Raw genomic sequence first — 18,716 nt, 5'->3', positions numbered from 1 at the left:
AAACATAGAATTTATGTACAACTAAAAAAATAAATAAATAAATAAATAAAATAATAATAATAATAAAAAAAACATAGCATGAATTGTTAAGCAGAAAGTTCTTTGATCTACACCTGAAAACATTTCTGCTATGTGTCAGACATTTTATTTCTATTGGTAGATTGTCAAAGAACTTTATAGGTGCATATTTCAAATCTTTCTGCGCCATAGTTAAGATTCATTAAACGGTAATGCAGGTAATTTTTTCCTTCTAGTACTGTACTTGGAAATAGCTCTGTCACTCTCAAATTTCAACATATTGTGGAAAGGAAAATTATAAGTGAATAAATGTACCATAATGCTATGGTTAATATTCTAACTGCTTAAAGAGTTACTTGCCAGATATTAACTGGTAAATATTTGATACTCTGTAGAATCTAACTGGCAAATAGAAAACAGCAATGTTTTATTTACTTTACAAACGAATTAATGTATGTGTGTGAACTCCACACAATTCTAATCGCTTTTTTGCGGTATGAACAAATTCTGCCTAAGTGACGGGTTACCCTAGAATATTACCCCAGAAGACATCAATGAATGCAAATATGCCAAACATGTTGACTTAGTGACTTCTGTATTCCCAAACTTGGCTATTATTTTTATGGCAAAAGTAGCCAAACCTAAATGTTTGAGCATGTTTACTATATAGCTTTTCCAGCTTTTAGTTTTCACCAATATGCAGACCTAACTTACAATTCTATAACCTATAGGTCATTTCTTGTTTGTATACAAGGTTAATGGAGATGAGATAATCCAGGGAATGAGACTCATGTAAGAATGAAATGGATCAAATCACCATGTGTAGTTTTACTAACCATAATATGCTTTGCAAACAGTTAACGAGTTTCACACGTAAGATACCAAATGAATCTACTTGCTAGCTGGAAAGTCACAGATAGAAACAATTAACTAGCTATAAGGACAATACTACTGGTACAAGTTACATAGTGAAGCTCACTTGAATTTTTCATAGTTTATGTACGATACATGTATATACTACGCATTAAAATTTTCATCAGAGACTTGACCATTATCCATGTAGAAACTTCAGAAAGCAAGTTACAAATGTCCTCTAATGTAAGACCATTGCATAACAAGAGTGATACATTGTCAGATGTATACGCTTCGAGATTCCTGCACAGACCGTTCTGTTGAAGTACGGATAATAGGTACATCACAGTGTGCACCTGAAATGGTACAGCCATTGGAAAGAACGATTGGCAGAATGTTCCGAAATACTTGTTGGCTATGTTGAAACACAGAGTCATGTATCTGGATCACTTTGGCATGTAGTGAGCTTTCAATAATAGTTACTTGGTCTGCCATAATGTGTAAGTGTAGCCCCTGTCACAGAGCCGAGTGGACTTCTTGGAGCTTAGCAGTTTAATACAATGTAATTTAATATAGTTTCCGTTTTCCACATACTTCTATGGCGAAATGAATTGTACCTGCACATTTTACTACTGTTTATTAACTTAAAGTCCTCTGCATGAATTTTACGGCATGACCTTCCTATGAGCCGATTTTCAATCGTAGTGTAAATTGGAGTTGGCGTAACAGCAGAATGTAGTTTGCATCCAGTGACTTCTTGGGTTAATGTTACATACTTGTGATGCAGAGAGAAACTGATTAAAGATAGACTGGGTCTGCCCATGTTGGGTATGGATACGAGGGGAATTGGCCACTGTCCATAAACAGCTAGAAGGTGTGTTGCCAGGGCTGATCGACTTCAGGCTGCTGCCCTGGGCTGTGAAGGCGCTGGGGCACCTGAGGCAAATGCTTTGGCATCTCTGGAGCCTATAGTGCTGGCTAAGATCCGTGAGAACGCTGTGCCTTCCAATTCGCACATCCCAGGTGATTGACAGTTACCCGCTGATAACTGGTGAACAATGGCAGAGTTGTGAACCTCTGAGTGGAAGGTGAAAGTGGGTGCAAGCAACACGGCTCTACCATTATGCCTCAAAAACTGGTTTGTGGTATTGCTCACTGATGAAAGTATATCTGAGCCAGCCCTGAATGCCTTTTCTGTTGGGACTGAGGCCAATCTTCCTTAGGGGTCCGGACAAGTGCAGAGAATGGGACTGCTTGTCACTGGGAGCTCTAGGTTAGGCAGGTAATGGAGCCCCTCAGGAACATAGCAGGCAGGTTGTGAAAGAAGGCCAGTGTCCACTGTGCTTGCTAGAAGGTCTTGTCCCATATATGGAGAAGGCTCTGCCAGCAGTGATTGAGCACACTAGGTGCGATGCGCTGTGAATTGTGGCTCATGTCGGCACGAATGAGCTTGTTGCCCCGGTTCAGAGGCCATCTTTGGGTCCTACAGGCGATGATTGATTTGGTAAAGACAGCTAGCCTCACTCGTGGGCTGGAAGAGCTATAATTTTGTAGTATAATTCCCAGAACTCATCATGGTCCTCTAGTTTGGAACTAAGTGGAAGACTTAAACAACTTTCTCAGATGATTCTGTGACAATGTTGGATGCAGATTTCTTGACATCCCCTGTTTGGGGGAGAAATGTAAGAAAACCCCCTTAACAGGTCAGGTATGCACTACACACAAAAAGTGTCTGAAACGGTAGCAGAGTATGTGTGACGTACACATGTGGGATTTTTAGGACAGAGAAATCCCTCCACGGATCCAATTTGGTGCGTTCAGAGTCCAGACAGGGTAGCATTTGTCATATCAGATTGGAGAAAGAAAACATGAACATAATTCAGTCAACAACAGGAACGTCTACAGAAGTGCTCCGGAACCAGTCTTGCTTATAAATTGTAACTCTACCCACATTTTACTAGGGGCAGAAACTAACTGAAATCAAATGTCACTAGGAATGAAATTCTTAACTCCAACTCTAATGTATATTGCAAAAATAGCTGAATGCTGGTAGTGCACAATGTTTATAGCAATAATGGATAAAAAGGATGTCAGCACCTTTTCTGTTGCATGCTGCAGTTGGTAACTGTTATGTGTGGCGAATTATGAATAGTGAACACAACGGATGATGAGTCAGATCATTAGACAACATGGCAGGACTAATGAGAAAATTGTGTTCAATAAAGGACATAGTGATGCGGAGTGTACAAAATAACACAGTGACATAAAAGAATATGCTGTGCAGAATTTGTCGCATAAAGCAGAATATGTCGTAAAATTTAAACCGTGCTCTTAGGTTTTTGCGTAACCACAGAAATGACGTTTCAAAAATACCTCACAAAGTTTTCAAAATGATCACTGGGCTATGCCAAAGACCAATCTATTGCAACAGCAAGTTTTACTCTAGTCACATTCATTGGCTTTGTTAAATATCAACCAAACTAAGATTTCAGCCTAAGCTCTACCTTGGGCTACACTGCAGATCCCTGGCACCACAAACTGTTTTGGTTTTAAGCTTAGGTAGTTGGTGTGGTATTGTGGGTTGTGGAAGTGTTTTCAGTGAGTTATTAAGTTTTGTGTGTGTGTGTGGGTGTGTATTTGACGGTTGTGTTAGGTCTTATTGGTTTGGTGTTTGTGTGGAAAGAAGTCTAATTTTTTAATTGCTTTTTTGCTATGTAAGGTTATGACTGAAGTTCACGAATGTATCATTACATTCTGAGGTGGGGTGGTGATATGTTGTCTGTCATACAGTTTCTGCATATGTTTGGCCTTATTTGCTGAATATGTTAGGTGTAATGTTTGTGGCAACAACATGATGATGAGAGTTCTGGCCGCTTGGACCAGGGACGCGTATATATGGCATTGTTGGTATGACAATATCTGGTACCTGGTTTGAGAAATCTAGATTGCCAATGACAGAGATTCTCTTGCTTACTTATTATTTTTGTTATCAGGTCTGTATAAGTTTTTATGTGCAGAAGGCTGGTGTGAGTGAGACAGTTTTGGACTGGTTTTCTTTTTTGTCGAGAGGTTTCTCGCAGAGAGGGCAGTTGGGTGTGCTGGGGATTGTTGAAGAAATTGATGAATCACAGCTTGGTAAGAGGAAGCATGGAAGGGTCAGTTCTCGTGTTGGTTTGTTGGTGTGGGGGTTGTTATTTTGGGAGGGGGGAGGTTGAGGTTATGCTACTCATGTTCTTAGTGTTTTGCAGTTTCATAGTAAGAGGGAACTAGTGGGTCTGATTGAGGAATATATTGAGGAGGGTATTACTATAATTTCTGATGCATTTTTGTCTTATAGGGGGATGGGGAAGAGGGGTTATAATCATTCAGTAGTTAACCACACTATCGATTTTAAGGATTATGAAACTGGAGCTTGTACTAACATGATAGAGTGATTTTGTGGGGCAATTGAATCAGTTATAGGGAAGAGAAAGAGGAGCTCTTCCAACATACAATCCCATTTAGATGAGTACTGCTGACGGAAGTGTGTCCCTGCCAAGTTTAGTATTTTTTGTTTTATTTTGAGGGCTGTGGGGAGGATGTGCAGGCCGGGGTAGGTCGGTTGTGTTTTAACTGATGCAGGACCATTACTTTTCATGACACTCATATACATGATCCAGTAGATAACATCAGAAGTCCCACATTTTTCACAGAGGGCGCTATTCTATACTGAAAAGTTCAAACACTAGAAAACTGTAGCGAACTGCAGGAAGACCTGCAATGGATTGACATATGGTGCAGGAAGTTGCAACTGACCCCTCAACATAAACAAATGTAATGTATTGCAAATACATTTACAGAAAGAACCTTTATTGTACGATTACACGACTGCAGAACAATCAATGGAAGCAGGTAAAATAATTAGGAGTAAGCAGACAGAGCAATTTTAAATGGGACAACTACATAATACTGATCATGGGTAAGGCAGATGCTAGACAGATTCACTGGACGAATCCTCAGGAAATGTCATCCGTCGACAGGAGCAGTAGCTAACAAACACTACTTTGATGAATACTTGTGTATTGCTCGTCAGTCTTGGATCCATACCAGATAGAACTGATAGAAGAGATTGGACAGATTCGAAGAAGAGCAACACATTTTGTTTAGGAAGAGGAGAAGCATCACGAAGGTGCTCAGTCAACTCCAGTGACAAAAGCTGTAAGAGAGGCAGTCTGCATCACAGTACGGTCTATTGTTAAAATTCCAAGAGCATATGTCTTTCGAGGAGTCAACCAATATATTGCTCCCTCCTACATATATCTCGCATAAAGACCGTGAAGATAAAAAGTAGATTCTAGTCCACACAGAGGCTTACCAGCAATCATTCTTCCCGTGAACCATTCCCGACTGGAGCAGGAAAATGATAAAAGTACAGTGGTGCACAAAGTACCGTCCACCACACACCATAAGGTAAATATGATGCGAATGTGGACATGAGGCTGTGTTACGGACAAATCTGTTACCAAAATCTTTAATCCGCATTTCCATTCATTGGCTTCATCAACTTATATTTAAGTTATTACTTTACAACCTAATTTAAACCTTGGGGTATACTACGATCATTCAGTTGCCAAAGGCAAAATTTCACAATTTCACAGTAGGAAGGGGAGGAGGACACTACCCATCTCTAGCAATAACTGCTGTTTCTCAGAAAGTGCAACTGTTCACAAATTTTAGTTTTTTTTTTTTTTTTTTCTACTTCTCCTAAATATAAGTTGTCGCATGGCCACTGCTTCCGAAAAATCTTCCTTCTAGTATCATCCTTTTTATTAATCAAGCTAAAACTGTCCACAACCTAAGGACTGCTCTCTCTCTCTCTCTCTCTCTCTCTCTCTCTCTCTCTCTCTCTCTCACACACACACACACACACACACACACACACACACACACACACACAAACAAACAAATGCCAGTAGTGAAAGCAATATCTGGATTTTACTCTTGCACATAAACATTGAGCCATACAGCATTTTTATTAGTGCTCAGTAACTAATCTCTAACCAGACTACGATCTGAAATACCTTCTTCAGTTAATTGCTGGCAGGATCTGTGTCAGATCTAATGATACACAAAAGTGGGAGTGCCAGATAGCAGCCATGACTAGAGTAACGATACGGTAACTTGACAATCGATACAGTTTTGTGAAAAACTAAAGAAAAGTGTTCCGAAAGTATGGTAAAAAACAGAGGTACAAGGATTCTTTCATTCACCACATTTCATAACAATATTTACAGCACACTACTTCACTGTGTTTACATGGATACTTCCATTTTTGTCAGAAGCAAGATTTAAAAGAAAAATACCTGTACCTAATGTAATGGATCTCCTTTACCTTCATATACGGCTATGATCACACAAACTAGTGAAAGCGCAACGAAGTGTAGTAAGTACCTAGGCAAAGAACTGAATTCCACAAATGATCATTTATTATATTTCTCATTCACTTCTATCCATTACAAAATCAATTTCAGTGAAGCTTCATTGCATAAAAACGCACCCTATTGTAAGACCTCTATCCTAACCTCAGAAACGGCAGCTTACAGCGATTAAAAACTGAGATCTGGGATATGACAATACTGGTATGTAGCTTTCCACCAGTAAAACAAAAGCACTGGCGTTTTACGTTAAATGCACTTTTGTTTCGTACACTCAACGCGAGGAGATTTTCAAGGATGTGGAACATGTCACAAAAGCACCTCACACAAAGCGAAACTGAAATGGTCACTAAGTAAAAGTAAGAAACTTAATGTAGAGATCACAAAGTCAAACTCAAGGTAACAGCTATTCTGAAACGGGTACTGACAAAGAATTTGTTCAGTAACAATAATACGACATGATGGTTTGATGTCTTTCTCATGTTCAGAATGGAAAGAAGTATCAGCGTGAACAGAGATGAAACACGACTTATCCAAGAGCACCTTATTTGGGACGACTCATAATTTTAAAATATAAATCTGTTCACAAGTACTTCAAATACATACTTAAATTCAAATATGGGCCTTTTGCATCTCCCATGTCGATACAACACTTAAACTGCTCAATTGCAACTTAACAACACGAACATACACACAACACAATCAAGTTCCCTCCTATTCCAAAGCTCTCTCCGGAAGATATGCTATATACTACGTGCCTTTACTTGTATATACGTTACAAGAGGTACTGTGGATGCGCTCTCTTCAAAGATATACTTTGACTTTCTCGAAGGCATCAACAGATGTCTCAGTTGTGAAGGTATCGCCACAGTCCAAAGCCGGATTTACAGACGCATTTTTGTGGCTTCCTGTAGTGGCATCGTGAGCTACCGTTCACATAGAACGACATAAATTCTACGTAGTTGCACAGCTGTCAATGTGGCGTCAATGGAAATCATATGGACGAGTATGAATGTTACAGCGCAGTTTATGGTATTAGAGCTATGACAAGAGTTAAATACAAGGAAGATGAAACCCAAATTTTGAATCCGAAAATAGATTTCATCCAACACAAAAAGGCGTCATTTGTAGACATAGTAGTAAATCGTTCTGTTAAATTTCCGAATTTAATTAACTTAAACGGTATAGCGTGTGAAAGAACACCGACAAAGGATGTTCGAATGTGCCCAGTGATACATCTGTGGGCTCATCTATGTTGTTTGTCGAATTTAAATACAAGTAATTTTTAGTGTGAACATACTTTAACAGACTGTAACTGTCAAAAGATTGTGAGCACGGACTTAATGTTGGTTTGGAAGAATCTGTGGTAGAAGTACTCAGAAAAGAAGTTTCCGTAACAGAAAATTATTTGCGGAATATGAAATCAGTATTAATGCAAGTCAACACTGAAGAATATGTGCAGGACGAAAACCAACGGAAAGACATATTAGACCTAAGATCTCAACTTGTTTAGTGCGAATAACAGAGAAATTTGTGCTACAAACGGAGAACAAGTTTGATATTCTTGGACATGAAGACTTTAAATCCGAAGGAAAAGGAACGACAAGGAAAACTGATGATTGGGAAGATAGTAAGAAATTTCGAACAAAAGTGATCGAAAAAGTCACTCGTACATAAACCATGTACTGAAGAAAAAAGGCAAATTCCTTGTTTTTGCAGACTGCCATGGTAAAGGAAACACCGAAATTTTGCGCAATGCTCAACAAAGACTTGACATAACTGGAACTGTAAAACCAAGAGCACCTATATCTGAAATTCTAAAAAAAATATGAAAGATCGTTACAATCTGGAAGCAAATGTACTGTAATAGGAGGTGCAAACGACGTTTACTGTAATGAAAGTAGGCAAGCAATGAGGCTTTTGAAAAATAAACTTCGAAATAACACACATATTATCTTCTGTGTTGTGGCTATTCCACACAGACATGATTTAATATACATATCAAAGAAAGTTTTGCATCACACAAAGTCCCAGAACTTCTGAAGATAGCCGTCCACTGTGGATATTGTATCACAGACACAGTCCCTTTGATTGTTCTGAGATGTCACTGAACCCACCCAAAGATGTAAACAACCATGCATGAGCAGTGCCTATTAGACAGAGGGGGTCCGACAGCCGATCAGTTCCAGTCATTCTACCAGGAAGGAGGTACACGGCTCGTGTTGACTGTAGTTCAACCATGCCTAGATGGTCAATACCGCGGTTCGATCGCGTCCGAATTGTTACTTTGTCTCAGGAGGGGCTCTTAACAAGGGAAGTATCCAGGCGTGTTGGAGTGAACCAAAGTGATGTTGTTTGGACATCGAAAAGATGCAGAGAGTCGGGAACTGTCGATGACATGCCTCGCTCAGACCGCCTAAGGGATACTATTGCAGTGTAAGCCCGCTACCTACAGATTATGGAACCCTGACCATATTGAATAATGTTTTTCATGCAACCATCGGACATCGTGTTACGAATCCAACTGTGCACAGTATGCTGCATGACGCGCAACTTCTTTCCAAACGTTCATGGCGAGGTCCATCTTTGCAACCACGACACAATTTAGTGCCATACAGGTGGAAACAACAACATGCCAAATGGACCTCTCATGATTGGCATCACGTTCTCTTAACCAATGAGTGTCACATATGCCTTCAACCAGACAACCGGCGGAAACGTGTTTAGAGGTAACCTGGTCAGGCTGAACGCCTTAGACACACTGTCCAGCAAGTGTAGCAAGGTGGAGGTCTCCTGCTGTTTTGGGGTGGCATTATGTTGGGCCAAAGTACACCAGTGGTTGTCATGGAAGGTGCTGTAATGGCTGTACGATACGTGAATGCCACCCTCCAACTGATAGTGCAACCATATTGGCAGCATATTGATGAAAAGGGCTGTTGATGGACGACGTGACCCACCAACCACTCTGGGGGGACTAAACTGAATGGCTGTTGAGGAGTGGGACAATCTGGACCAACTGTGCCTTGATGAACTTGTGGATAGTATGCTACGGCAAATACAGGCATGCATCAAAGCAAGAGGACATGCTACTGGCTATTAGAGGTACTGGTGTGTACAGCAATCTGGACCACCACCTCTGAGGGTCTCGTATGGTGGTACAACATGCAATGTGTGGTTTTCATAAGCAATAAAAAGGGTGGAAAAGATATTTATGTTGATCTCTATTCCATTTTTCGGCACTGGTCCCGGAACGCTCAGAACCAAGCTGATGCAGAACTTTTTTTGATGATGTAGAATAATTGTGTTAACATTGAAATAATGAGAACTGACAGGAAACTACACCAAATTTTCATTTCCCAGTGCCGCTTTCATACCAATTGATGGCTCTGCAATAGAGCATTTTACAACTCATGGTCTGCACAAAAATAACAAGTAAAAAAGTCATAGCTGCTGAAATAATAAAAGCTGTTCTGTCAACAAGTAAAGTAAACAACATCCCATTTTCGCTGCCAGCAGTGGTAAATTTAGAAAGCCCAACCATACCTGCATAAACAATGGAAAATCAACAGGATCACTACCACAAACTTCATTTGCAGCAACAGTGATTGTGGAGTCTCAAAATGTAGCAATCAAACCTAGAACTGCTGACCCCTGCACTCATTAGCAGCAGTGTCAGAAGCTTCATCTGCTGTTGACCTCCCATCAGTGGCTCAAGACCTTTTATTAGTATTAGTGCCTTTACAATCTTCAGCAGTGCAAGATCCTTCACAATCTGATGTGTTGCACCATCATCAGCAGTGACAGAGGCAAGCAGAAGAAGCGCAAGAACCAGGAAACACACAACTCTACATGGTTTTGGTACCTGGCCTCAGTTCCAGGACTAACTTAACTCAGAAACATGCAGGTACACTTCCTACAATCTCTAGCTACAATTTAGAACAAAACAGTGACGTCAGAACAAAGAGTTTGGGGAATGACAAACTTCATGGTTTTTCACCAGAATATAATGAATCTAAGAAGCAAACTGAAGCAGCTGTCTGTTTACATTAATGACAGCAATGCAATAAACAATGTAAATATATTATGTTTTACTGAAAATCATTTGAATGAAAGGATTGAGATGATACTATGATATGTATATATTTGTTCTGATGTCATATATACACAATACAACATTGTAATTCAATGGATTAAGGTAAGGTTATAATGTATATTAAAAACAATAAAGTGTACAGGTCTGTTGCTGTAAGAAATTACTGTGTTGATCAACATTTTGAGGCTTGTTGCATAGAACTCCATGTTAATACTCTGCCTATTTCTGTGGTTTCTGCTTACGGAACTCCCTCAGAAAAGCTTTGTGTGTTCCTCAAAAACATTTTAATTCGCCTCTTCTCTAAAATCAGAAAAATTATCATGCTTGGTGACTTTAATGTAAATTTCCTTACTTATAACAATGATGGAACATGAAACTTCCTGGCAGATTAAAACTGTGTGCCCGACCGAGACTCGAACTCGGGACCTTTGCGTTTCGCGGGCAAGTGCTCTACCATCTGAGCTACCGAAGCATGACTCACGCCCGGTACTCACAGCTTTACTTCTGCCAGTATCTCGTCTCCTACCTTCCAAACTTAACAGAAGCTCTCCTGCGAACCTTGCAGAACTAGCACTCCTGAAAGAAAGGATATAGCGGAGACATGGCTTAGCCACAGCCTGGGGGATGTTTCCAGAATGTAAAGTTTGGAATGTAGGAGACGAGATTTTAAATGGCCTTTCTCACTATGATGGGCAGCTCTTAAAAATGCATTATGTAAGCCCTGCTAAAAAGAGTAGTTTTATCAACATATCGTTTATACTAATCAATAGAAAGATCTAGAAAACTTCAGAGACATTTGCAGCAGTTAGAATGGAACACAGTACATAAGACCAAAAATGACAATGATAAATTTAATCTATTCCTAAATGAATTTATTACCCTTCTTGAAGATGTATTTCATAAGAGAATTGCAATTAGTACCAACCTGAGTGATTACAGGAAGCAATGGCTCAGTAAGGGAATCAAAACAGAGTGTAAAGCAAAGAGAATGCTTTATGTTTCACCACGAAATTGTAACTAACCTTAAGGCAGGAGCTCCATAAATTATACTGTAGCATTCTAAAGAATGTAATTAAAAAATCCAAGAGTATGTTTATCAAATCTTATACTGACAACTCAGATAATAAAATAGAAAATATATGGAAAGAGATCAAAAGGGAGACAGGAAAAATTTCAGAAGATACAGACAGTATCAAAGTGTGTAATAATGGAAGCACCATAAATGTGGCAGATCAAACTTGTTGTAAGGGATCTATAACTGAAGCCATGAACATTCTTCAAAAAGCAATGCAGAGCAAAGTAAGTCAGATGCATATACCTTATGTCACAACTGATGAGAATGAGAACGAAATAAGCCGAATGAAAAATAAAAATTTCACTGGAGTGGATAACATATCTATGAGAGTACTGCAGCACTACTGCAAAATTTATTCTTGAAGTTCTCTGTCACATATTTAATGAGTCTATAAAGCAATGTACTGTCCCCAGTAGACTCAAATATGCAATTTCTACACCACTGTTCAAAAAAAAGGTGATAAAGCTGAGGTTTCCAACTACTGGCCAGTTTCATTGCTAATAACTCATTCTAAAATCCTAGAGAAACTTAAGTTCCATAGAATCATGGATCATCTTAATAAACATAACATCGAATGTGTAGATCACAGAATTCTATTTACAAAGGCTGAGCACCATGGCTTATCTGGTAAAGTAGGGATATGGCTTGAATAATATTTAGGTGACAGAAGGCAGAAGGTAGTATTGAATAATGCTGCAATGGCCCCTGCTTGCTGTGATGGGGGGTACAGTAAAATGGGGAGTACCACAGGGCTCAGTGCTTGGTTCGTTTTGTTCCTTATCTTTATCAATCATCTGCCATGGTGTATGACACAAAAAGCAAACTTCACCCTGTTTGCAGATGACACAATCATTACGATAGAGAAAGTACCAAACCACAGTCTAGAGAACTCTATGGCCATTATATTCAAAGAATCTCTAGATTGGTTCACTTCTAACAGTCAGTTCCTCGATGTTAACAAGACTCAGTTCATGCAGTTTCAAACAGCAAACAAAAAACTTGAAAATACTGAAATAAAATGTGGTAATAAAGAAATATGGAGAGTTGAGTGTTCCAAATTCCCAGGATTACACATTAACAACACTCTAAACTAGTCAGTTCACATCATTGACCTATGTTAAAGACTGAACTCGGCAGCATTTGCCATTCACTCAATTTTATCTGTTTGTGACTTGGAAACAATCAAATTCGTGTGCTATGGATATTTCCATTCACTTATGATGTATAACATCAAGTCCTGGGGAAACCAGTCACGAGAAAATAAAGTCTTTATTGCGCAGAAGAGAGTCATCTGAATTATGGGTTGAGTGCATCCTACATACTCTTGCAGAACTTATTCAAACAACTGGGGATCCTCACCGTGCCATGCCAATACATTTTATCACCAATGTGCTTTGTGAACAATAATCATACAATATACTGACAAAGAGTGAATATCATGATCATGATACAAGAAGTAAACATGATCTTCACAAAGATATAAAAAATCTCTGCATGGTACAGAAAGGAGTACATAATGTGAAGGACAATCAAAGAATTTAAAATCAGAGATGGTAAAATAATCTATGTTAAACTGAGTGAAAGTCCAAATCCACAATAGCTGTTTATTGTTTTTTTCCCTCTATGACGACTGGTTTAATACCCTAGACATATATCTTCGGGTCATATAAAACCAATACTTCTAGTGCCACGACTTCCGAGATGCAAGTGCGCATAAGAACATGTCACTCTGTAGTAAAACCATCAATGAATTGGCAGACAGGCATCCGATCTGAACCATCCATGATTAGTAAAACCTCTCTAAAACTTTGTCAAAAGTTGAGCCCAGATAGAACATAACAATGTACATCCGATAGGATAAAACCATCGTCAAACGACATGGGGGAAAGAAAGAATTAAAAGACACACAATTCTAGGGAGTTATGAACATATTACAATCAATATATTAGCAGGCATCAAAGAGAGCTGCATGTTACAGCGCTAGCCACACACTGCTATCACTGTAACATGCAGTTCTATTTGATGTCTGCCAATATATTTTAGTATGTTGGCAACTCCCAAGGACTGTGTGTCTTTTAGTTCTTTCCCCTCCCCCCCCCACCATGGAATTTGACAATGTTTTTATCCTATCAGATGTAGATTGTCATGTTCTGTCTGGGCTCATCTTTTGACAGAGTCTTAGAGAGATTTTACTGATCATGTACCTTTCGGATTACATGCCTATCTGCCGATTCATCCATGGTTTTACTGTGAAGTGACATGTTCTCATGCGCACTTGCACCTTCAAAGTCATGGCACTAGAAGTATTTGTTTTCTGTGACCTGAAGATGTTCCTCCAGAGCAAGGAACCAGTCATCATACAGGGGGAAAAAAGCAATGAACAGCTACAGCGGATTTCGACTTTCACTGTTAAATAAAGATTATTTTACCATCTCTGATTTTAATTTATTTGATTGTCCTCCATATTATGTGCGAATTCTTTAGCTGTTGTTGGCTGACCAAGAAGGTTATTTGTTGTGCAGAAAGGAGTACATTATTCAAGCATAAGAGTATACTATAAACTCTCAGTTCATGCTAAATCAGTCATTGCAGATGAGACTAAATTCAAAAAACAACTATAACTTTATCTTTTGAATAGTTCTTTCTATTCTCCAGTTGAATTTTTTGACAATGTGTAATAATAAGTGAAATGTGTTTAATTTTAGGCATTCTTACAAGAAACGACTATGTAGCACTGTACGTCAGTTGTTGACAATGCTTTTTATATGAATTAGAATGTAAGCCTTATAATTTGTTTGTGTAATCATCATTACTACTATAATCTAAGTTAGTATCTGAACATGTGAACCTCATGTATCTGTTTACATATGATTTAGATTGTAAGACTCATGACCATTTACACATAGTTATTATTGTAATAATCTGACATGTTCTACATCCTAGTGACACACTCGCATCCAGGATCCATGGAACTGGAAGATAGATAAATAAGTAAATAAATAAGAACAGTGATAAATCAGTGGCGACAAGCACATTTATAAAACAAATAACGCTTGGAGACAAAAATGCTGTCTGCAATTACAAACTAACCAACAATTGACGTGTAAATGTTGTCTGCAGACACACCACTTTTCGAATATTTTTGAATCTTATTGTATTCGTTGATATAGGTATTTCGAATAACTACTTTCTAGTTTAACATCCAGGAGCTATTTATCGAATATTATCCACAGTTTATACTACGCTATGGCTAAAAAATCACGAAGTTTATATGGCACACTTTTTTGGTTACATATATAAAGTTTATTTATTCATCCAACAATCTTTTAAGATTGTGAATATGTCATTGGTTTGCAAATATTTCGCGTGCGTGCACACACCCACCCACCCACCCACACACACACACACACACACACACACACACACACACACACACACACACATGTACACTGGTGCAGAAAACCAAACACACTTATAGTTCCAGAAGCTGTGAAGGTGTACCTGCCGACCACTGGTTTCATTTTTTTCAGTAATAAAATGGAAACACACTGAAATCAAATGGAGTACAGCGGCAATTACTCCACAATAGCTGCGACAGAGTCTTTGTGTTTCGAATTACTGCCACCAGGGAGCTGTCTCCATCTGCATCGTACTTCGCAAGCAACCTAATGGTGTGTGGTGGAGGGTACTTTTTGTACCACTAATTGAGCCCTCCAACCCTGTTTCACTCACGAATATTGCATGGGAACTATGATTACCAGTAAGCCTCAAATTTCTCGAATTTTCTTCTCATAGTCATGACCCGAGACGTATGTGGGGGACAGTGATATGTTGTCCAACTCTGTTCAGGAACTACTCCCTCGAAATTTCAGTAGCAAATCTCACCATCATGCACAAATCCTCTCTTGTAACGTCCACCAATGGAGTTTGTTCAGCGTTTCTGTAATGCTCTCGCGCCAGCTAAACTATCCTGTGATGAAACGCGCCGCTCTTCATTGGATCTTCTCTATCTCTTCTATCAGTCCTACCTGGTAGGGATCCTACACAGATGAACAATACTCAAGAATTGGTCGAACAAGCTCCTTATGAGCCACTTTCTTTGTGGATGAGTTACATGTTCTTAAAACCCTTCCTATAGAACAGAGTCTGACATCTGCTTTTCCCAGTATTTGTTTTACATGGTAATTTCATTTAAGGTCGCTCTGGATAGTTACTCCTTGATATTTTACTGTAGATAGTGTTTATAGCGGCATGTATCAGTGGTGTAGCTGTACAGTAGTGGCTTTCTTGTGATATGAATGTGGAATATTTTACATTTATTTACGTTCAGGGTCAACTGCCAGAGCCTGTACAGTTCATCTATTCTCTGGAGGTCATTCTACAAATCGTTTCTATATTCTGGCGTTGCTAGTTTTTCATAGACAACTACGTCATCTGCAAACATCTTTAAAGAGCATCTGACGCTTTCTACTGGATCATTGATATATATTGTAAACAGTAACGGTTTGTAACAAAAGTTCCCAAATTTAGAGCCCTCCAGGAAAGTTCTCGCACTCAGATTATTCTTGTGCTACTCCAGCTGATAAAGAAACCCACATCCAAATAGTCACCAGGAACCAATATATGTTTAATGTAAAATTGTCTGCCAGTTCTCCCAGTTTTTCTTCTTAACAAATAAAAATATGACATGGTTTAAGATCTTAGACTATCAAGAGTAAGACCTTGTGAGAATCCAAATGTATACATTAACGAAACGAAGCCACAGGGCATTTCTTTGTGGAGAAAAAGAATTTCGGACATATGCTGAGTATCAAACCATTTTTTGTTGTTTTTATTCACAATGACTATCCTGTCATGTGGACAGTTAGGGTGATCAAAGAATATGCAAAATAACTACAAACTAAAAATTTTATTTGTGCTTAAAACGTGAAAGAATGTTTGTTGTAATATAATTGGTCACTTATCATAGAATATGTAATCTGTTTCTTATCTGAAATATATTTTATTTATACTTTGTTATTTTCTTAGTATGAAAAAGGAGAATGTAAGCTTTGTTAATAAGTAATTAAAATTTTTTATTTATCTTAAATATTAAAGATTTTGATTGCAGTTTTTATAATTTTTACAACTGATGCTGGCATAACCAAAGGAGCTCCTATATTTAAAAAATTAGCTAAATATGTACAAATGGCTAATTTTTAAGGAGTGACTAATTTTATGTAAATTCCTTAAAGTCACACAGTCTTGCACAAATTCTATGTCTAACGTTGTATAAGAGTGTTGTTTTAATAAGTCAAGATCTTACAAAAGTTCTCTTAATTAAAGAAATTTATCATATAACTTGTTTTTTAACCACATTTACACTATTTTGCGGTAGTGAAGTACTTGTTCCTGGATATTTAAGAAGTTTATTAGCTCTTGAGCTAAGCTATGATTGTACATACTGATTATATATTGATTCATATGCTGCCGGGTTATCTCAAAACTACTAATTTCGAATTATGTTAAATCATAAGAAATGGAAGTTTAGAAATTATTAACTGAGACATGGACTGCCCTAGAAGCTGCTGCAATAAATTAAGTTTGCGAAAGGAACAGATGCAGTGATCCTTAGTCCAACGCTTTTGCATTTTTGTTGCAAGAACTGACCTATTAGGATTGCTGTTGTTTTGCTCTTCAGTCTAGAGACTGGTTTGATGCAGCTCTCCATGCTACTCTATCCTGTGCAAGCTTCTTCATTTCCCAGTACCTACTGCAACCTACATCCTTCTGAATCTGTTTAGTGTATTCATCTCTTGGTCTCCCTCTACGATTTTTACCCCCCACGCTGCCCTCCAATACTAAACTGGTGATCCTTTGATGACTCAGAATATGCCCTACCAACCGATCCCTTCTTCTAGTCAAGTTGTGCCACAAATTTCTCTTCTCCCCAATTCTATTCAATACCTCCTCATTATTTATGTGATCTACCCATCTAATCTTCAGCATTCTTCTGTAGCACCACATTTCGAAAGCTTTAATTCTCTTCTTGTCTAAACTATTTATCGTCCACGTTTCACTTCCATACATGGTTACACTCCACACAAATACTTTCTGAAACGACTTCCTGACGCTTAAATCGATACTCGATGTTAACAAATTTTTCTTATTTGGAACCGCTTTCTTGCCATTGCCAGTCTACATCTTATATCCTCTCTACTTCGACCATCATCAGTTATTTTGCTCCCCAAATAGCAAAACTCATTTTCTACTTTAAGCGTTTCATTTCCTAGTCTAATTCCTGCAGCATCACCCGATTTAATTCGACTACATTCCATTATCCTCGTTTTGCTTTTGTTGATGTTCATCATATAGCCTCCTTCCAAGACACTGTCCATTCTGGTCAGCTGCACTTCCAGGTCCTTTGCTGTCTCTGACAGAAATACCTCGAAGTATTTAATTCTTCTCTATGGATTTTAATTCCTACTCCAAATTTTTCTATTGTTTCCTTTACTGCTTGCTCAATATACAGATTGAATAACATCGGGGATAGGCTTCAACGTTGTCTTACTCCCTTACCAACCACTGCTTCCCTTTTATGCCCCTAGACTCTTATAACTGCCATCTGGTTTCTGTACATTGTGTAAATAGCCTTTCGCTCCCTGTATTTTACCCCTGCCACCTTCAGAATTTGAAAGAGAGTATTCCAGGCAACATTGTTAAAAGCTTTCTCTAAGTCTACAAATGCTAGAAACGTAGTTTTGCCTTTCCTTAATCTATTTTCTAAGATAAGTCATAGGGGCAGTATTGCCTCACGTGTTCCTACATTTCTACGGAATCCAAACTGATCTTCCCCGAGGTCGGCTTCTACCAGATTTTCCATTCGTCTGTAAAGAAATCGTGTAAATTTTTTGCAGCCATGGCTTTTTAAACTGATAGTTCGGTAATTTTCACATCTGTCAACACCTGCTTTCTTTGGGATTGGAATTATTATATTCTTCTTGAAGTCTGAGGATATTTCGCCTGTCTCATACATCTTGCTCACTAGATATATTCTGCGCGAATATTCTGCGCACGCGTCATTGTTCAAGCTGACACATGGACCACACCTCATGGTGGCAGCTCCCTCGCTGGTGGAACCGCGTGTCCTCTGTATTGCCGCTCGCCGTGGCTGTTGGCGCACTCTGCCATCTTCGATTAGAACAAATTGTGGAGATGATGGGGTTCCACGCACTGTCTAACTGGCAGTCACTATATACACTGAAGCGCCAAAGTAACTGGTATA

General features: G+C 38.7%; 1 protein-coding gene across 1 annotated transcript in view; it reads right to left on the bottom strand.

Annotated features, from left to right (window-relative positions):
• The window catches only part of LOC124555004 (DNA mismatch repair protein Msh2), a 216,584-nt gene extending 209,574 nt beyond the window's left edge, over positions 1-7,010 (bottom strand). The window contains exon 1 of the mRNA XM_047128747.1: positions 6,891-7,010. Within this exon, the coding sequence (XP_046984703.1) occupies positions 6,891-6,924 (34 nt within the window). The 5' untranslated portion in view covers positions 6,925-7,010. The remainder of the gene's footprint in view (positions 1-6,890) is intronic.
• Between the last annotated feature and the right edge of the window lie 11,706 nt (positions 7,011-18,716).

This window comes from Schistocerca americana, chromosome X (assembly GCF_021461395.2).
Source record: "Schistocerca americana isolate TAMUIC-IGC-003095 chromosome X, iqSchAmer2.1, whole genome shotgun sequence".
Taxonomy (NCBI): Eukaryota; Metazoa; Arthropoda; class Insecta; order Orthoptera; family Acrididae; genus Schistocerca; species Schistocerca americana.
Note: the sequence above shows the minus strand (reverse complement) of the source record. Positions and strands in the feature narration are given on the sequence as shown.